General features: G+C 35.2%; 1 protein-coding gene across 2 annotated transcripts in view; it reads right to left on the reverse strand.

Annotated features, from left to right (window-relative positions):
- Positions 1 to 1850: 1850 nt before the first annotated feature.
- The window catches only part of LOC142325745 (uncharacterized), a 95458-nt gene continuing 74763 nt past the window's right edge, over positions 1851 to 22545 (reverse strand). Inside the window, exons 10-14 of one of the 2 annotated variants that reach the window (XM_075367784.1) lie at positions 21246 to 21368; positions 20532 to 20654; positions 17183 to 17302; positions 4618 to 4743; positions 1851 to 2322 (exon numbers count right to left, since the gene is read on the reverse strand). In XM_075367784.1, coding sequence (XP_075223899.1) covers positions 2162 to 2322; positions 4618 to 4743; positions 17183 to 17302; positions 20532 to 20654; positions 21246 to 21368 — 653 coding nt within the window. In that variant the 3' untranslated portion in view covers positions 1851 to 2161. The remainder of the gene's footprint in view (positions 2323 to 4617; positions 4744 to 17182; positions 17303 to 20531; positions 20655 to 21245; positions 21369 to 22545) is intronic. The other variant, XM_075367778.1, reaches the window with a different exon arrangement.

Raw genomic sequence — 22545 nt, forward strand, 5'->3', positions numbered from 1 at the left:
ATATGAAATTTTTGAACCTTTTTTTTATTTATTTTTTTTTAAGTGGGACGGGGCTAATGACCAAAGTATTGCCCCTAAAAACCTAAAAAAAAACACTTTTGTTAAAGAAAATCTGGAAAGAAAAAAATAAATAAACAGCGGGAAGAATTAAACGTAGCATTTATTAAATAATTTTTAAATGAAATAACAAAATTATAAAACAAACCATTAAATTAATATAAATAATAAATATTTTGAAGAATATAAATCATATGTTTTTAGATAAAACTTATAATAATAATGAACATTGCTAGTTATCTGAGATAATAAAAAAAGCTTGCTTCTGTTATCACTGCTAGGTATATGACTGCTTTTATAATTGACATCTGAAAGAGAGGATGGGAAAGTAGTAAGTTCAAAAATATGAACCCATTATGATTTTCAGTACTTTTGTACAATCAAATGAAATGACACAGATGCATCAATAGTAAGCAAGTTAATCAAACTGACCTCTGATGTGTAATAATAATCGATAAGATTGTTAAAATTTTCCAACTTGTTATTCAATGAATTTAATCTTAGAAAAAAGTTAAAAGTTGATTATCCTTCCTCATAAAAGTGTTCAGTTCTGGAAGAACTGAACAAATACTGATTTTTAGTGGTTAGTTGTCTCACCCTTTCTCAAGTTGTTATATTGAGTCAAGTTTCAATTTTTTTTTTACCTCCCAGTATTATTGTATGTTGACATGATGTCAATATTTTTATCACATGATTCTTTGATTTTGTGTACGCACATACAAACTCTTTATTATCTCTGAAATCATGTGAATTTTACCTTTAACCTTTATTAGATCTTTGACTTCGGTTTTTACCTCTGATACAGTCCAACTTTGAAATCACTTTCAAATCAATGGAAGTCATGAGATCAACACTCAGTATTGGAGTGATGATTATTAATTAATTCTACCACACCACTCTCATTTTAAAATGCAAGACTGATAGAGAAACTAGACCCATAACAACAGCAATCATTCCTGGCATACTGAGTTCAAGATTGGTATTAATTTTTGTTTTGTCTTATAATTCTAAGAAAACCTGTACAGTAGCAAATTTGATTAAAATCTTTGGGTATGATGAAAAGACTTAATATTGTTTTTTGACATTTAGAAATTGGGTTCTGCCATTATGGAGTGAAATAAGACCTTTTATGTCTTCAATTCATTTATCTTTTTCAATTTTGTTTGCTTTTGTTCTGATTAGTAACTATTCTCAAAAGAAAAAAAATAATATTTGTAAATTCTATATTTAATGTATTTGATAAAATTTTCTTACTTACCTTACAACATAACTAAGTAAGTCTTGCAGTACTGGAATGTTGTTAAAATTTATAAATACTTTTTAATCCAAAGCTATTACCTTCAACCATCATAAATCCACAAAGATGGTGGTCTGTTGTATTCCAACATTTCAGTGCTGTAATAGTATCTCATTTCAACACAACAAATCTAATGTTCATGAATTGCAACTTCTTTAAACCCATTGTTTGATGATAATTTAAATTCTTATTATAACTCATACATTAAAGCAAAACTAAACAGAACAGTGTATAAATATACTGTAATCTTATTGATTCATAAAATTGTAAATGGAATGTCACCTGATAATTTAAATCTCAAATTAATTTTGAACAAGATCATCTTTTCAATATGCTGTAAAAATAGTACCATTTAAATTCAATGCCTTATAAAGGGTTGTTTTTTGTAACAAGAAAAAGTATAATTGCAAACATTAAGCATAAAATAAACAATAACACAATATAAAATGAAGTTATTAGTGTAATTATAACATTGAAATAATACAAAATTATGACGTAGTTTTTATTCATTTTTTTAACAATTTGATTTGATAAAGTAATCTTTATACAATGAAGTTGTACATTAATAAATACTATTTGTTTGACAAAACTATTCTTGTAAATTGCATATTAGAAAATAAAATCTATTAAGATGTTCAAAAAATTTTAATCTAAATATTACTTTTATTTATTTTATACATCTTAATTAATTGTTTACATTCACTAAATTAAGTATTTATGATTACTAAATGCACCTTGGTAGTGGTTCTTAAAAACCAGTTCTTGTAAAATTTTTTTATATAATTATCATTAAAGCAACTCAGTAAATCAACTGTGTGAAATATGAGTTGAATTTCCACAGTTATTTAAACTTTCATCACTTCCATCAATGCAGTCAAATTTTCCATTGCAAATAGATGAAAATGGCTGATTTTTAATACATTGACCACTGTTACATTTAAACTCATCCTCTTCGCAGTTTTTATTGCCTGAAAAAGAAAAATATTGTTATTAAAAGATATTGTCAAGTTAGGAGTACGTACTAAGATCACAAACTCTGCTAATTTAAATTAGATAATACACTTAAGTTTTATACTCTTGGTATTCTTTTATATGCTCATAAATTTTGAACTTTGATTACATTAACTAAAAAATGTACCTTGATTATCTAAAAATTGCATTGATGGTTGGGATAAAGGTCATATTGGCTTATTGATTAGGCAATCCTGGGTTCAGTTCCCAAAAAAAGTTTGCTGTTGTATTGATTTAATTATTATTTAAATATTCTTTAAAAATAAACTGTTTTAATCTGCATAGTAAGCTCTCTATTCTAGATAATAATACTGAGAACTGTGAGCTCTCAAAAACATGAACCTTACATAAATGACAAAGTGTGATGGATTGCAAGCAAGGTGGGTGACAAAAGTGTATTGCAATACATAAGATAGAAGTAGAGTCTGTAAAAATTCTGAAAAAATCAATTCTATAACTGGTTCTATTACTTTAAAACAAAACCATATGATCTTAATAATCATCAATAAGTTAGAAATTTCTTCATTCTTTACTAATGGCTGATTGCAAGCAATAACATTAACTTGCTCAGTGCCTAACCCTAGAAAGAAAGTATTCTTAGCGTTCCTTAAAACCACTTAAAAGCTGTTTGACCACTAGAGGATTTTACTGCAGGCTTTATTCATTTGGAGGAAAGTTTGACAATTACTTATTTAATAATAATTGCTCTTACTTTCATTTTAAGTCATAGTAAAATAGGTTTATCTTAATACATTAATAAAATAATTTTATTTGAATAATCAAGATAGTAGAAGGTAACACAAATTTAAAAAAATGTAAATACCAGAACCAAAAAATTAAAACTAATATTGCAAAAAATAAGAGTTGTTAGCAGTTAAGATATGACTATTTAAAAATTAAAAATGTTTAACATCTTAGTTAACTGAATAAATAATATTTTTGTTAATACTTACAAAAAACTGTATTAATTAATTTACTGATATATTTTTTTACTGATTTCAGGCTCATTCCTAACTAGTCATCTTATTCTCATTATTATCATTTTTAAAATTCTGTTTGAGGTGAATTTTGTAGGTATAAAAGATGGCCAGCCTTACTAAGGCTTAAAATCAGATACTTTTAGGTGACTGATAGATGTGCTTTCACACCATCATGATGGTTAGCACAGTCTGAATGTAGCATAATATACAAGGGTAGTAAATTTAATATCTATTATGGGATATTTACAAGTACCAGATAATATTAGCATTTACTAGATAAACATATTAGTTATCTAATTTTTATGAGACAATTTTCATTTCACTCATTTTCCATTTAAAAATAATTAAAACTATGTTCTTCTGTACTTAAAAGACTATTTTTGATAATTTTTTGAAACTTTAATAACAAGCGTAACTTTTAAAGGTGAGGAAACAAAATTTATTTTCTATTCAAAATTTGTCCTGAAAATATTTTGCTCTTTTCATACTTTTGAAACTTGTAAATGTATATATTTAATATCATTTGTAAGTCATAAGTTCTCTTAAAATACATTCTTACCAAATGACATTTAAGCACATAACGTGCAACTGATTTAAACAACATAGATCAATATAAAAAAATATATTGTTTTGATGCTGTATTAGAACTTTTTGAGGTAATCCGTTTTTAGAGTAGTTGTGATTTAAAAAACAATCCTTCATGAAAAATAAGATATTAATTTAAAAAAATAACCCCTAAGGAGTATCTAGTAACATTTATATTGAAGAACAATGTTGATAGTGCCTGGTTAAATAACAGTGAAATAAGTAACTATATAACCACAAAAAAAACTACACATATTAAAAGGTGATCCCAATATAATAAAAGTCGTTGAATTAAAGTATTTTAAAAGGTAGTTTATGTAAAATTACAAAAAAGGTAGGTTATGTAAATTTTACTTAGCTAGAAAAATATAAATTTTATTATGCAATTTATTTGCAGATTTAAATTAAGAAACTAAAAATGTATACATTCTTTTAAAGACAAACAAAAGTGTAACATTAATGACATCTCTTCATAGGAGGTTAACACAAAAAGATTGAATAAGTACGTAGTTTTTATTTTTTAAAAACAGTTAGTACATAATATAGTTATATTTATGATGTCAATATTTATCTTATTGCTGCAATTTAAAAGCGAGTTACAAGTTATCGTGTTTAGAATAGAAATATCCTTATTTTTAAGAATGAAAAATTTGTGATTTACATTGTATATTTTTAACAAGCACTTACTGCATATGGGTGGATCTTCATCAAGTCCATCAGGACAGTCTTTTGTAAGATCACATTGCTTGGATTTGCTGATTCGTTGACCAGTTGCACATTGAAATTCATATTTTTCATTATGCTTGTAATTCTCTGTAACAGAAAACAATAGCTACAGTTGACAGTAATTACTAGTAGAGTGAGTTTAGTTGATTTCAGTGGCTATTTGTATTTAATTAATCACTACTTCATGTTTATAAAAATCTGATTGCCTACACAATGTTTCCACTAATGCAGTCTCACAGTAGGGTCTAAGAAGAATGCCAAGTTTTTCTGTATAAATAAATCCCAGTTGTAGTATTTTCTTATAATTTTGGTGGAAACCTTCATTTTTATTTACATGTATTGTAACATAAAAGGTTATATATAAGTAATACTGTAAATTGCAGTTAGTTTACCTAACAAACAGATAAATTGTATGAGTCATATATTCATCAGTCAGTAAGCTGGATTGACAACTTCCTTAATAAGAATGGATGTTCTCCTGCTCATTACTACCAAAATTTTACAAAATGTTTTTAATGTGTTTTTTTCTGAAATGTATAAACAAAAATCACCATGAAAATTATGTTATTTATCACTAAAAAACTGATAATTAAACCAATATATATAAATCTCACAAATGAAAAAATTTATGCAAATATCTTGTTGAACAAAAAAACTGCAAATTCATTTGTTTATTAACAGTATATAATCAAAGAAGTAAGTTTTACTATGATTGTGAGATTTATGTTTGCTTAAACTGAAGTAGAAGCATACTTAAATCAAGCAATTAAAGATGTAAAAAGATCCATTAATTCTATAGACCCTTTTTGCAGAGATAATTTAAGCAGTCTCCACAGTATCTACTTTCTTTCCTCTGCTCTCCTGTGCTGGATCTGCAGTCAAGTTTAGCTCAACCCAGAAGAGTGTCCTTTAACTCAAACGAGCCTTCCCAGCCACCACCAGTATGTTCGGCACGGCAAGTCGGCTTGCTGGTTTGGATCTTTTGATTTTTCGATTCGACTGCCTCAAACCAGAGGGTGAGGGGTGAACCGGGCCCGACTATGAAATTCCTGGTTATGCCATTGTGAGAAAGTGAGTTTTCTTGGATTCGAGACTTACCCCTTTGGAGTGGAGACATCTGCTCACGTTTAATCACTCTATTCGCATTGTATTCGACGTCTTTTTCTTCATGTCCTGACACTAGCAGTGCCAGGTCGTCTGCATAAGCAATCAAAGGGAGCCCCTCCAAAAACCCTAGCTTCAAAATTCCATCAAATGTAAGGTTTCAAAGGAGGGAGCTCAGAACGGACACTTGAGACACCTCACCTTGCATCCGGAATCTAATTTCGCCGTCCTCCGTTGTGGTGAGTAGTCACGTGCAGTGTGGAGTCACTTATCACTGCTCTCAAATAATCACTAAGCTTTCTGTCTGCCAACTCATTAGCCACCTCCGCCTATGGTAGACTATTAAAGGCATTGCGGACATTCAGGAGGCCTATAAGGGAATCTTTCTGGTCCTCCAGGTGCTCGCCCTGCATGTGTTCGTCCTTGTCACCACAAGGGCGAACACAAAACCGGGATGTATTGGGCCAGCGATAACTTCGCCGGCCCAATACATCCCGTAGCGTTAACTTCGTTAACTTCCAAATTCTATCCGCAATGAGTCTTTCGTAAAGTTTCCCACAGTGGGCAGAAGAGATATCGGTCGATAGGCCGGAACTGGATCATTCGTCTTCGGTTTAGGGACGAGTAGTAATCTTCCCAGTTTTCATGCCAAAGGAAAGCTACCCGTCGTGAGCACTTCATTTAAGACCTCTACTACGATCCACGGGTGCACTCTTGTTAACTCATTAAGCAGTATTCCTGGGATACCGTCTGGCCCAGGAGTACAGCCCAGGAGTCTGGCCCGGACTTTTATTGGGGTTGATCTGAAAGGCCACCCAACTAAGCTCATCCAGGGAGAAACGTCTCATCTCGAAGCACGGTGCAACCACCCGATTTGCTTCTTCCATTATAAAGAGGTTCATTGTTACTCGCTTAACTTGTCCGCTTGAAAACATGGGGAGGGGGCACCGAATCTCTTAATTAAGATCTGGTACGTCCTCCCCTATGGGTCGTCATCTAGCTCTAACATCAATATCTTCCAAGCCTCACGTTTGGATGTTTTCACTGCAGTGCAGAATTCCTTACGTGTATTCTTGTAAAGAGTTTCCGCCCGTTCAATCTCTTCAGGGCGGACAGAAAATGTCGGTGTTTCTTATGTCTCTGAATACGATGCCACTGGGAATCTTGGACACAGTATCAAGTCTTTCTACAATTCCTGGAGCAAGTTCTCGGATAATTCGCGTTTATAGGCAGTTTGTCCAGAGTCTCTGTGAAGTCAAGAATACTCGAGCCCCTTCTACCTCTTATTTGGGAAAGTCCCGCGAAACTGTAATCTTTTTAAATACGTCTCTCGGCCATCGGATGCCCATAGTATCCTCTTAGTCACCAATATCGCCGGAATCAAGTACACGTTCCACCTTTTCTCGGATCATGATCCTAGCTTGTCGTTCTTTATCCTCTGGTTCTTGTCTAACCTCCGTTTGGGTATCTTTACAATGAGTGAACTTCGGTAGAGATAATTCATATAACGATCGCATTGTGACTTCTACGTCTCTAGCTTTGTCTAAAAAACAATAAGTAAATTGTTTTAACTCGCGTTTCGTATTATCATCTTGTGGAGCTCTTCCAATAAGTGATCCAATAAGATTTTCTTCGGTTAGATCACCATCGCTGCTGTCTTCTATCACTTTAACTTTTCTCTTCGGTACTCGCAAAGTAGGTACTTCCATCGGTTTTACAACGTCTCTTTCTCGACATCTGTAGCATAGAGTCCAGCTTCTTGCAGAGTGGATATTCTAGCTCGTCTATGGTCCTCGCATCCAACCGGACTCCTCTTAGTCCTGAAGGGCTGTTCTTCCATTTATTTCGAGCCCAGTTACGCTAGGTCAAAAATAACACCGGATTTTTGTTAGCGGTCAAAAATCCCTTGAAAAGACACCCCATCGCAATCTCGAGGGGGTCCCGTGTTTTGTTTTTTTTGGAGGGGTTAGGTAAAATATATGTCTTTAAAAATCTAATAAAAAACTTTTTGGGAGGGGGCCGGAGCGGGAAAAAATGTGTCAAAAACAATTGAGGGGTAAAATTTAGAAGGGGACTTGCTTCGGACAGATCATGAAGGGTTATGGTGAGGGATGAGAAATAAGGGAGAAAACAGAGGAAAGCAGGAACCCCCTTATAAAACACTCAAACATAATAATTCTCTTGTGAAAAATTATTGAAATTTTTCTAAGTCCTAAAACTAGTAAACAACTTACGTCACACTAATCTGCTTGTAAATGCACTACTAAACTACTAAACTTGTAAATTAACTTAGAATAAAACAGAAAAAATCAAATAGTCAACAAAGTAACATCGTCCAAACTAGTAAAAAATCTAAAAAAAAGCCAATCCAGCACTGTAAACACGGAGCTAATATCTACACGTACGCACATTATGGAATCTTCCACTCGACTCCCCATAGTATCTAGTATATTTTGAAAATTCTACTGTTATTCTTGAAGATTTACACCGACTGTTTTGTACTATTCATCTAAATGAAATAAGAAAAATCTAACAGTGAGTCATAAAACATATTTTAAAGTTTAAGAAAACAAACTTCACAATTTCTCGATCGAAGTCTGATGTTTACGACTTTTGTGTAGAATATCAGAAATAACTGGAAGTAATTTCAAAAGATAAATGTGTTCTTTCTATTTTTATTCATGATAAGAAAACCAGAAAAAGTAAGTAATTAAAAGATAATCTTATTGAGAAGATTTCTCTGATGTTTTAAATGTTCATTTGCATAAGAATGATGATTCTTAGTTCAACACTTTCATGGAAAATAAATCAAAAACGGTCTGAATTCATGGCACCTTTTGTCTTCGATATCTGTATTAAAATTCGGGCACCGTTATTAAGAAATAATTTTGGAATTATGAAGTCCGGAATAAAGAAAATAACAGTTCTTGAAATTATCCTCATATCTTGAAAATGCTATATTATTCTGATCAGATTGTTCTCCATTTTTTCGACTCTAATCGAAATTTGATTTATAATTGGAATGTCGACTTTAATTTTTTTTGTTTTTTTTAAACATCCATTTGGTAAAGGTACACCATTTAAGATTCAATAGTGTTTGTTTTGAAATACAAACCATGAAAAATTACTGTGTTTTAAATCATATGAAACCTGTATATTACAACCATAAACGTACGTGAAAGACTATGGTGTAGACGTGGAGGTAAGAATGAATTTCTTGATTAACTATTAGCAAAAATAAAATAAATTGTAAAGTTTCTTCTACAGTTCGTTAAAGATGAGAATCAACATGTTTATTTAAATTTGTTTGACAACGCTTCTAATGAAGAGTCAAGAGGCAGAAGAAGAAGAAAATTGAAAGAGTATGACAAATGTAGAAAAATCTAAATTATAAGGAAAAAAATTACTTAGATTCAACTTTTTTTTCAATTTTTGTTTATAGTTTGCAGTTTTTTAATTTATTTTTCTGTTTACAGATAAAAAATCCCTTTCGGCATTCTGGAAGGCGGAGGTAGATTTCACTGGTGCCAAGTGGAGATAAAAAATATTTCCACCTTAAAGTTAAGAAAAACTTCAAATTTACTCAGTACGACAACGGTTGCATGTGAAAAACGTTTCATATGTTTAGCATACGACAAGCCCCATCTTCTTACAACTCCAGCAACATTTTGGTCATCCCTTGCCGTACGGATTGGTCATATCAAAAATTCTTTCAGAAAATGTTTTTAGTAGTCTTTAGAGGACTAACGACCACTTTAAACCGATTCGGTACTGTGCCTATTAAGGGAGGTATGATTGTTTTGTCTTCGAAACCCCATTTTTTCCAACACCTAGGTCAATGATTGGTGATATCAAAAAACTTTACTTAGATAAGTTTTAGGCCCTTATCCAAAGAATAGTAGGAACTTTAATCGAATTCGATATTTTACTTAATAAGAAAGTTATAGCGATATTTTTTCGAAACAGCCCTCCATTTCCACCCTCACGGTCCGATTTTGCCCACTGACGAATTCGACCGAGATTTTGTGTCGTTATATTTTATGTATCAATTTGAAAGTGATTCGTGCAAAATTACGGCAGTTATCGTGTCTACAAGAAATATATATATCACATAAACATTTGAACTGACGGTGGTTTTGGGGTTTGGGGATGTGAAACGCGAAGATATGTCGAAATTTTAAGGAAGTCGAATCATGGTACCCATTACAAAAGGCAGCTTTCTTATGAAATCTACCAAATATATTTCAATAATAATCGACAGTGTAATTGTTGTATTTTGTAAAGTCAATTCTCTGCAAGAAAGGTCAACAAAATATTTTTTTTTTCGCTTCTGTCATACTATTTTAAAAACTCGATTTCATAGCACTGGTCAAGCTTTAGGATAGTATTAGGGGTTAAAAAAAGATAAAACTTTTAAGCACATTAATCACAAGTATTGTAAATGTTTGATATTGTTTCTGATGAATTGTTTGATTTTTTTAGTAAACAATTTACAAAAACAAGATTTTTCCAACAGGCCCTTCTTGTTGCTACCTTCTCAATTTAAAACTATTTATTATGACTCCTTAAAAACAAAGATTATGACATTTCGTTCGTTGTTAGTACTTTACAAGTATAATGAAGTATTAACATATATACGAGTAGTTACCAATGTATAGTACTCAAATATATCTGTCACTTATGTGACAGATATATTTGGGTGATTTGACAGATATTTGGGTATTTTTCAGTGAGTAGAATCTTAAATATAAAATGATGACGACCCTTTAACAATCATGAACACATGAAATATAAAACAGAGAAAAAATGTTATCATGAAGAACAAAGCTCAGATCTTTTTTACTGCATATGAGTTCTGAGGTTGAAATACTGCCATTCATAACTTGAATTGTAAATAGTGCTGGATATTTTAGTGCTGGACTATTTACAATGAAGACTTTATAAAAACACAATTTATAATAAATTAACTAATGCATTTCTTATGTTGGGATCTTATGAATATTTTATTTAAAGTTCAGAATAAGTTCAGTCGCATTGTGGTGAGGAGGGCCAAAAACGTGACGACTGTCCGCAAAAGAAAGAGGCTCCGTCTTGCGTTAGTTGCAAAAGGTTGCGAAAAAATCATAGGCACTCGGTTAATAGTAAGGAGTGCGGTTGTTACTTAAGAACTGTTGAGATTTATTTCAACACTCTTGATGGTTAGGTTCGGTCAACTAAATGCCCAGGGTGCCTATACAGTCCAACTTGAGTTAGGTGAAGTTGTCGAAACACGAAGCCTCGATTTTGATCTGTAACACCTGTACGTGGGGTCAAGGGTGATCTGCCAGGTTTCCCAGGTTGAAAGAAGTTTTTCGTTGGTGACAGCAAATCCGCCGTACTGTGCAGGAAGTCTTTAGCTAGCGTCTTCATGCAGCAGGTCTCTGACACGCATCACGTCGTTATTAAGCTTGCTATGGATGGTTTGGACCTGGTTGTCGTTAGTTCGTACTTTCAATACAGGGATCCCATTGCACAGCATTGGGAAAGATGGGATAGGATTGTTAGGTTGGTAGCGGTCGTCCTATTCTTATAGGAGTTGATGCGAATGCCAAACCGCTTCTTTGGCACAGTGGGATCACGGATGATGGTGGCGAATTGATCAAAGGTTTCATCGCGCAGTATCATTTTGATGTTTTTAATGTAGCCGGCGAATTGTCTACTTTCGCTGGTGCAGTTGGGTTGCGGAGGGCCTTCTACGGTACCAACATCGATGTTACCATTGGCAAGGATATCCCTGGTAGGATTCTTAACTGATTGGTAGTCGATAATTGCGAGAGCGATCACCGGCTAATAGTTTTTGTGGTAGATGGACTGCGCGATGTCTTTAGGGGGAACGTTCCTGTTCAGCAGGGGCGCTTCCTGCACAGGCGTGTGGATTGGCTTAGGTTTTCAAATATTCTTGCGGCCAGGCTGCAAGTTTTTGCTCAGAGAATTCTTGTTCTGCGGTAGTTGAAGCCGCTGAATAGTCGATTATCCGAAGCACGGGTCGAGAAAGATTAGCTGGATGGTGGACTCGGGATTTGACCGCGATGAAGCAGACTGTGGGCCGGCTCAGGAAAGCCGCACAGTGTGAAGGTGTTCCTGATCGGCGTGCAGTTTTGCTTGCGGACTATCGTCGGAAGAGGACCGAGTATTTTCACAAGGTTAGGTCTTCTGGCGCTCTTTTGTACAAGAGCAGGGAAACAAAGACCCATCCATGGGTTGTTTATAGAGTACTTGGTCATAAGCCGAAAAAAGATATTCTTCTGTCGGCTCTCTCGACCCAGGATGCAGTTGTTATAAACAAAGATCGTGTCCTCATTCTTCTGATGAACGATCTACTTCAGATGATACCGAGGTAGGAGAAATTTCGTAACATCAACGTGTTCGGTTTTCGTATCATCAAAGTTGTAGGTTTTCGCTTTGAAATTTTCTTTCTAAAATTACTGAGGTGGAAGTCCGCCAAGTAATTTGTAGCCTGGCTAGGAATAAAGCCGCTGGATTTGATGGTATCACAGTGGAGCTCCTTGTTCAGACGTTGCCAGTGATTCTTGGTCCTTTGACTAGGGTTTTTAATAGGACGCTTTTTTGCTGGATATTTCCCATCGTGTTGGAAACGTGGTGTGTTGAAATTTCTCCTCGAAGGTGGCGACAAGGATCTCACTTTAAGTTCTTCTTACCGTCCTCTTGGTCTATATCTACGGAATCCACAGCCCGTACACCAGGGACTGGTGTCTCACCCACCCTGACGCCGTTTTTTGCTTCATCCTCCGGAGCATCTGGAAACAGAGTATCCAAGAACGCCTGGAAGGTCGCCACAGATGTTAAAGTGTGGTCCCGATCACCAAACCCGCATTTAACACTGGACAGCACGTACGATGGCTTTGGCCGGCAACATGACTTAGCGAGTTGTCAGGGGCTACGTTGCAATTCGCGCATAGAATCTTGCCAAAATTTAGTTTGGCTTCTGTGATAGCATGAACGTACTCATTACGGGCGCGTCGGTAGATCCGCAGACCCTCAGCACGCACGTCGTCAACGATAATCTTCGTTAGGGGGCGACGCTAGTACCTTCTCCTAGCGGACCTAACTCTAGCGCGCAGCACGCTCAGGTCAGAGAACCAACCCTTTTTCGCGGGTTTCCGCCTGCGTCTAACAGACGGCTCCCCCGAGGCGGAGGTCATGACGATTCTAGGCACTCGCAAATCAGCGGACTGGCTACTACCAAGGGTCCGTTCATTGGCCGCCGTAGGACCCTATCGCAGCCAGTCTTGATGGCCCGGCCGAGTTGTTCAGCCATCAATTCCGCCTCCTCCCTGTTCTCCATGCGCCATTCCAACCTCTGTAAGGCAGCCGTTTACTTGCGGGCAGCCTATCCTTATCCAGGCTCCTTAGGTTATAGCGACCTGAACCTGGAGCTCTTGGACCGCCTCTGTAAGCGATTTCATAGGTTATAAGCCTATGATCACTCACACTAACCTCGGGCCAGACAGTCCAACTACTTGCACTCCTAAGTAGATCGCCCGTCACCAAGGTGACGTCGATGTAACTTTCCTCCAGTTTGGAAGAGAAAGTCAGCGGTTGTTCTACCTCGTTAAGCAAGTAGAGGTTCCTGGCTTCTACGAACTGTTCGAGACCAGCACCTCTGGGGTCAGTATGTGGTGAACCCCAGGCGGAAGACTTGGTGTTAGCGTCCAGAGCAACCAGCACTCTCATGTCCGAGAGACCGTCCAGGAGCCGTTCCAACTTTGCCAGCAAGTCGTCGATACTCCATTCAAGCTGGAAGTATCCCGACACTAGTACGAAATTGAGCATTTCATCAGAAATCTGGGGCATTCAGAAGACACCCAACGAGACCGAGCCGACCACGATCGCAGAGAGCGGCCAACCCCACGAGAGTGAATAACATCAACTCCGTGGAAGCCGACCACGCTATCCCCGACCGTGTACGGCTCGTGGGCCAAGAGGACCTCGAGGATCCTCATTGCTTCATTGGTGGCCACCCGGGAATGATGCAGGTTTAACTACCCCAGGCGCAAGCATTCGATATGGTGCCGACCGACCTCGAAAGCTTCCCCCAATTCAGACATCGCCATACGCCGTATTATTCACGCCTGGGCTATGTCGTCCGGCCTGCAATGCCCGCCCCCGACCCGGTGTTTGGCATCAAAGCCTTTCACAATGGCACTGGGTGCGCACTTCGGAGGTGCGGTCTTATTAGGGCAGCAATGCCCTGTGCTCAGCAAGGGCGCAATGGCGCAATGACCACACATCTCCGTCTGTGCTCTACAGTGGAGAGAGGTGTGACCAAAGCCCTGACATTTGAAGCACCGGGTTACTTCTATATGGTCGACAACCTTGCAAGAGGTCCACCCAAGGAACAGCCGATCACCGGCCACTAAGTTCTGCCGGATCTTTGGCAAGGTCTTAATTATCCAGTGGCTCTTTGCGGCCTCTTTCCGTCCCAACTGCCGGACCACCCTGGTCCCCTTGAGAAAGTCCTCGACGGCCATACTCAACACAGGATTTTGGCTGTGTATGGTCCTGAGGATTTCGGGCTGCTCTAGTCCCGTTGCCCTCGGAAAATCATAGACCAATATTTGCGGCCTCCGCTCGGCCAGCAACTGAGCCTTCAGCTCGGTCTTCTTAAGAACGTCGGTCTCCAGCAGCCGCTTCGCCTGCTGCTCATATACAACCTCCAGCACAACGTCATTGTTCCTTGTTTTCGTGATCCGGGAAATTTGGAACTTTTCTTTTTTTGGGTCCCGTTTAATAGTTTTGTAAAATTCACCATGAGCTTCACCCGTCACCGGCTTGAAACCCCTGACTCCCTCCACCACCTGGTTAACCTTGTCCGAGAGCCTTGACACAACTGTATCAAGGGCCCGGTTGGCGCCCTTGAGGCTTTCATACTTTCAAGCCAGCTCAGCAACCATCAAACTATTCTCGGATAGATAAGATTCAACTAACTGTCGAATTTCCACCGAAATCCGAGACTCTTTCTTTGAGGAGAATTTAGTCCATGCGGACCGCATCTCTTCGATCCTCCCCAACCCATCATCCCAGAGCCAGACCTTCCTATAGAAGGCTCCGCCCCTGAGACCTCCGGCTTAGGGCCGACCGCCACATCACTGTCCTTCACCACCCTTGACTTCCTGACGAGACGTTTCGCCCTCCAAAGCCTCGCTCTTCCTGCACGGTTCCAACTACCGTTTTCCCTACACTGCTCGACACAGAGATTTCAGCAGGATTTTTAGTGCAATCCGCCGTGCAAAAGAACGCTTCACTACCCTCGTGGAGATCTCCGAGACCTCCTTTGCAGAGGACCGGGGTCTCGGCGGATACCTGCCGATTGACATTCTCCGCCAGAAGGGGTCACCGGCTACCAGATCCTTGGCCAAACCGACCAAGTTGTCTAAGCAACCTCCTTCGGATTACTCCATTGCAGCTTTAAATGAAATAGTGCTGACTGACACACTAGGCACTCCGTTTTCAGCCTGAATGAAACTATCACCTATCCTAAGACCTGGTGAGCGTTCACAATCTCTTTCTCGAGCAAGGCCGTCCGTTCTCACCCAACCCGCTCGAGAAGACAAAAGCTAAAGCTCCTAAGTCAGACCACCGGCAAGGTCGGAGCGAATCGCTTCCCGAACCTGCCAGAGGATCTAGAAAAATTCTTTGACCTCACGAACCTATGAAAGGGGGGCACCTTTAACAAAGGAAACGTCCTTACTTAGCCGACAGTGGCACTACTACTGCAACACACTACGCAGCTGTGTAGCCAAAACTTCACAACAGAGCAGATTGACTGACAGCCACTGATCGTTGTAAGCCATGATGACAGGAACATAGACACGCTGTACTTGTAGAAAGCAAATTATCACTACCGGTAGCAGTAAACACAACTTTTACAGCACGGGTCTGAGAAGCGAGAAGCCGAGAAGCCTCGGCTAAAGAGGCCGAGAAGCGATTGGATAAAGGACATTCATGATGTCCGGTCGAGGCTTATAGCGAAAGCAAAAGCTGAGTTTAAAAATCACCGATGTAAATGTCTATCGAGGGATTTACATCGGTATATTTGTATCCATTAAAATAACCAAAAACTCCAATCAAAACTGTACAAAACGCAGAGCGATTACAACACGTGTGTCCACGACGAAGTCACGAACACTACTAATGTAATTAACTTACCTAGAACAAATTTCACTTATATGATCAAGGGTTAATGCAGCTGGATGATTGAGTTTGAGATCCAGCCAGATCGAGTTACTTTCTACACTTTAAATATTATTTATTTATTTAATTGTATTAAATAGAATGAATAGAATCTCATTCTTCTCACATCACATGTGATGTCACAACATAGCAGAATGAGATTCTATAGCAGACGACGACTACAACAGCATTTTTTGGGGTGGGGATGCAATTTTGCAAAACTTTTTTTTTGTAAATATTGTTATTTTTTAATCATTAACAAATGTGCCTAAGAAAAATATGACCTTAATTACGCAAAATCTCGAGATATTGAGGATGACCTTGCTCTGTAGCCTCACCGCCTTGGACCTTTTAAGTTGAAAATTTAATTTCATCAATGCCCCATATATAGAAAACTAATCTGATCAAGTCTGGTCAAAATCGATCCAGTAGTTATGGAGATATAAGGTGATTCAGAGGCCAACACCAAACACAGACACTACATACAATACATCCAGATACATACAATAACATCCAGAAAATTTCCATCTAGTTATTTGTTCCTTAGTGTCAAAACATCAACATCCAGGGAAAATTGCATATGGCCAAATTGGGCTGATTACAATACTTTCCCTTCTAGAGCTGTAGCTCTGCTGTAGTGTTATCTAGATGGAAAAGTAAAATATAATCATGATACCATTATTACACTTTTTAAAAAATCATTAAAAAACATTTTGCTTATTTAGAAACTGTTTTTTAAACACTTTTGGTATCTAATTGATGATCTAAATGATTTCAGGGCTTATATTTTCTATTATATTAACTCAAACCAATCCACTGTTTCATAATTAGAGTTAGGAATGTTCTCGTGAAACAGAAACAATTAATTAAACAGATATCTATGGTAGAATACTTTATCAATGAATATATATGAAAATATTTTGGACGAAAAGATACAGAATTATTTGTTCATTAAGATGCAATTTTCAGTAAGTTTTTGTTATTTTGTTGTCAGCTTGTTTGATGTTACTGTTAAAATTTCTGAAATTGCTAAAATAAAATATATAAACAGGTATTAAGCTTTGTTCACAAACGTGATGTGAATATATAAATAAATTCATTAATATAACTAGCTATAATGTGGCTATTACTACATTGTAACAATATAACTGGTATTTGTTGTAAAAATGATACAGATTAAGCAACTTACTGCACATGTCTGGATCTTCATCACTATTGTCAACGCAATCGACACCAATATTGCACACATTGTGCAGTGCAACACATTGTCCACTTTTGCAACGGAAATATTCTGAACAATTACGGTTCACTGAAACAAAATATTTTCTTTAAAACAAAAATATTAAAAGATAATTTATTATAAGATCTTACTTATTTGTATTTATAATATTTTATAATTAAATGCATATACTAGTTAAAACATATAAATTTCTACATTCAGCACATATTATCCAAATGTATCATCAAACCTGGACAATTTTATATTAAATTTACAATTAGGACTTGAAGTGTTTGCTACTAACGCTTAACCAAACAACAAAGAAAAAAAATGTTTAATAATAAAAAAATTAATTAACAAAAAAAATTAAAAATTTATAATTAAGCATAATAGATAATATAGGTAATTAGTGCTCTGGTGAAAATTTTGGAGTAGCATTTGAATGATCTATTATTTGAACAGTATTAGCTAGTTAATATTAATAACTTTCAGTATGCGTTTGTCCCTGAACGATCTCAAGTTAATTTAAAGTTCTAGTTTGTATTGTGGAAAGGGCTTTTTGATGATACCTTCTGATTTATTTAAAGCATTTTATCTTATTAGTTATGATATATTAAAAACTAAATTAAAACAAATTGGCATGGAAGAAACTTTCTTAAAATTAATGAATTTTCTATTTTTGTAGAATTCAAGAGTAGAAGAAGATAATGTGAAAATTTTGACTCAAGGTCAATAATCTATCTGTTTTTATAACATTTATCTACAATGACCATTATAATTGCAAAAACAAAGGGTAATAAAGTTTTAAGCATTATTATTTACTGTTGTTAGTTCTGTTTAATATTACAGTAATATTAGACAACAAAGTAATTTACTTTGTTGAGTGTAACTATATTAATAAAATATGATTTGAAGGTTTATTTAAGTGTGTAGAGTATATTGTAGCTTCACTGCTCCATTTCACGAATGCTATTCAAAAGAATTTTTGCAGGGTTCTTCAGTGTCTGAGTTAAGTATAAAGAAACTTGATAATTTAGTTAAGTGTAGTCTTTTATTTAAAATTTATTTCAAAGCCAATTATGATGAAGTTAAATCCAGTTATAGCCTAGTTGATCAAATGGTGAGTCCGACTACTGTTAAATTTTCATTGTTCAGTTGGTAATGGCATGGAGCAACAATTTATAAATTTTTTGTTCCTTTCTTATCAGAAAATTTGGATCCAGACTTAAAAAATGTATTTCCTTTAGAGAGTTGAAATCCTTTTTTTAAGAAAGTTTTTCATAGAAAAAAAATTGATTCTTTACATTCTAGAACCTGATAATATATACTTTTTTGTGTGTGACTGTGAAGGGTATTTGTTTTTAGCTTTTTTCAGGAATCCATTTGCCTACTTTTACTAGATCCATGATACTTACTCTTCTTCTCAATTAGGTTTAATATAATTTTTTTGTTGACTTTGTATTGTTAAGGTATTTTGAATTTAACAATGTGAACTCATCATTGCAAATTAGCTGATTTCGAATTGGGAGTTCTAAGGTTTAAGTCCTAGAAAAGGCATTTACTTTTATATGTTTTTTGGTGGTTGAGATTCAATTAACCACACATCTCAGGAATGGTTGATCTGAGACTGTACAAGATTACACTTCATTTTTACATTCATATAAATATCATTTATCCTCATTCTCATTCATCCTCTGAAGTAATACCTTACAGTGGTTTTGGAAGCTAATCAGAAAAAGAAGAGGTATTTTGAATTTGGCTACATAAGGTGCCTTTTGTGTTCTTTTCTTTTGTGCCTTATCTGAACTTTTGATGTATAAAATGAGTAAGTTTATAAGTATCCTTTATAAACTCAAATTTGGTTTGTTAGTGTGATGCTGGCAATATTCAGACTATATTATAATGAATTTTTCATGAAAAAAAAATTATTATATTTTTGACCCATTGAAATATTCTTTACAATGTATAAACAATTATAATTTTCATATTACTTCTTTCTGCTAAGATTATAACTCATCTTGATAGATATAAGATCACAGTGGGGGAATGAAATGGCTGTCCTGACAACAGAGCACGGGCTATAAAGAGCAGTGTTTCTGGATTGAATGTGTTTCTGGAACAGCTAAGTCAAGGTATCTTTAACAAAGTTTAATTGGTTACAGTAAGGTGTATAGTATAACTTGGTTATAGGGGTATAACTTGGTTATATGTTACAGTAAGGTATTGGTTTAACTTGGTTGTGCATTCCTGGCTGGTAGAATTACTTATTTTATTCAAAATCAATTCCAGAAAATGCTTGGGTAAGATTATAGACAATTGACACACCCACTGCATGTTTACTTTACTCAATAACTATGCTGCTGACATCAATGAAGTTAAGATCTCCAAATGCTACTGATTTTTTTACTGAGATGGAGGGAGTTGGGTTTTGCCATTTAGGACAATACATTCAGGTCATCAGTACTTCAGTTAATGGAAAGCATAGGTAAGTATCCTGTTGTTTAATGATACAACTGTTGTTAATGATACACTGACTGTATCATTAACAGAGTTTAACCCTGAAAGAATGAGCGACAGTGATGTGCAAAATCTAATAACAGAAGCTTGTTTGGATCACGGTTTCTTTGATGTAAGGGGCCATACTAATCAGTGTATTTGGCTATGTGTCACTGAAAATGATCTCTTTAAAATCTTTTATGACCTAATTATCCTGCACTGGAGCAAGCCCATCCAGATATTTTCCTCATAGACAAACAGAAGAAGATAATGTGGATAATTGACCACTACTGGCTTCAAATATCAAGAATAAAATAGTTGAAAAAATTAAAAATTCTAAGATATTGATGAACTCACTCTTGAATACTCTGGAAGATAAATCTAAATGTTAATTTTTAATAAGATTTCAACAATAATTTTTCAAAGAAGGACCAATAGATGGGTTCTGCCATTGGGTATCTACAATTCTGATCATTGGGACCAACAGCATTGAATCAATACAAGTCAATACAAGTTGATAAATGGACAAGGAAGGTATTCTAAGAATAATTATGTATTAGCAGGTTTATCAGCTCTCTCAACTTGTCTGGGGAGATTTATCCCATGGATTAACTATTTTTTACTCTTTTACTGTTCCATAGTGTAGTATGAATAGAGATGAATGTTAGAAATAATTATGATTATTAGAATAATCAATTTATTACTAATAATACATTTAAGCTGTTAAGACAACTTCATGGTTTTCTTTCATCTTTATTTATAATAAATAAAAATCAAATAAATGATTTGTTAAAAGAACAAAAAAGAATGTAATAAGACTTACAACACATATTAACATCTTCATCGCTGCCATCTGGACATTGAGTAATTGAATCACAGACTAACCATTCACCAATGCAATGACCACTCCTACATTTGAAGTGGTAATCAGGGCATGTATAATTTCCTGAAATGTGATTAATATCATATTTTATGAAACATTGGAATTAAATGTTAAGTATAAAACATTTTATTCAATCATTTAAGATGGACAACCCTCAAAGTCCTTCTCATGTGTAGCACTTAATCAATGCAATATATAAAACTAAAAGAGAGAAAGAGAACTCTTATACATTAAAAATCTTGATTGTAAATCATTACTAAAGACTAACTCATATTTTAATGAATTTCCCCTTTCACAAAAAAGGTATTTAGTATAAATACCTTATTATCCCATTTAGATTATTTAGGGTAGATAGTGTTGATTAGGTAATGTCTATATTTATGACTGATACTAATTTCATTATTATTTACAGTAGTGAAGACAGTTAAAAAACGTGATTTTTTTAAAGTAAAAACTTTATCTTATCTTTTACTTTTAATACTTTATCTATATCAAAATAACAGTATGGAAACTAAGCTATATTTTATAGTTCTATAAAGTCTCAAAGATAAAGAAGTATGTGAAAAACTGTAATTAATTTGTTTCTAACAAAAATAAATGAATCCTTAACTCCATACCAGTTTAAAAATGTATGTAGATCAACAGAAAACTTACTGCACAATTCATGATTTTCATCGAGTCCATCCTTGCAATCTTTGTATGTATTACATAAATTATCATTAGAAATGCATTTCCCATCAGTGCAACGGAACATTTCTTTTGGACATTGTCGATTTGCTGCAATTGTTAAAAAAAATAAAATGTAATGTTAGCAAATATATAATTTTTTTTTTTTGAGCAGTTTATTTTTACAATTAGTCCCAAAAGGATTGTGACTATAAGTAACATTTTTGATAAAGATAACATGTCAGGAGACCATCCAAAGACAGCCCACCTCAAATACAATAATAAGTGTGCATCACCTCTCATAACACAATTGAAGCAATTAATTAACAAAAACAAAGATAATAGATAACAAAGATAACAGTATACAAATAATAAAGTCACCAAACATTAAAGTCATCCAAGTAAAGTAACAAATATTAAAGTCAGATAAAGGCAGATAAAAACAATAGTCACAAAACAATAAAGACACTGAATTCTCAGTAGAGAATCAGACTGCTGACTCAGAGTCAATCACCAGCTTCAGCATATGTCAAATTCCAGTATAGATTCTTAAAGTTTAAACTATCTTTAACATAACTACTGCATCATCCCATGAGTCACACACTCCAATGATCATCTATGCTCTCAAAGATCAGCAAAGTCCAGTATGTGTAGCCTCCTCAATGTATTACTTCCTCACCATTGTCAAGTAAATTCAGAGCCAGCTGACTCACATGCTTGTTCAGCTTTGATATGTAGTTCCTACTGGTCCTCCGTATCTTCTCATAAACACATTTACCCTTACACCTTATCAAGCTCCTGGTACTATTCTGAGCACCTTGTTTGAAACTGTTGGATGATTCAACATTATTATTACACGTAGTCCCCCATGCCTGCATATAGGGTTCAGAAAAAGCCTTATACAACAACAATTTATTTCTCGAGGACAGATGAGACCATCTATCAAGGAGTCAGTACATTTAAAAGCTTTCAGTTGTCTCCTCTTCTCTCTGATGTGATCTTTCCAGGTCAGTCGGCAATCTAGATATAACACTAAGTACTGTATTGTGCTGCTGTCAGGGATGAGAATATTGTCAAAATAGTCTAAAAAAATAATAAAGGAGTTGTAAACTGTTATAATCCAATGAAAAATCAGAAAGTAAAATCTTAAAATTTATAGAAAAATAATGGAAAGCTTTCATTGAAGGAACTATTTCTCCTATTCACCTACATGACTAAAAAGCTGAAGTTTGATTTACTCTCCCCTTCTCAAAAGTAAACAAAAAAAAAAAAAAAATAGTACATATGT

This window comes from Lycorma delicatula, chromosome 1 (genome assembly GCF_047948215.1).
Source record: "Lycorma delicatula isolate Av1 chromosome 1, ASM4794821v1, whole genome shotgun sequence".
Lineage (NCBI taxonomy): Eukaryota > Metazoa > Arthropoda > Insecta > Hemiptera > Fulgoridae > Lycorma > Lycorma delicatula.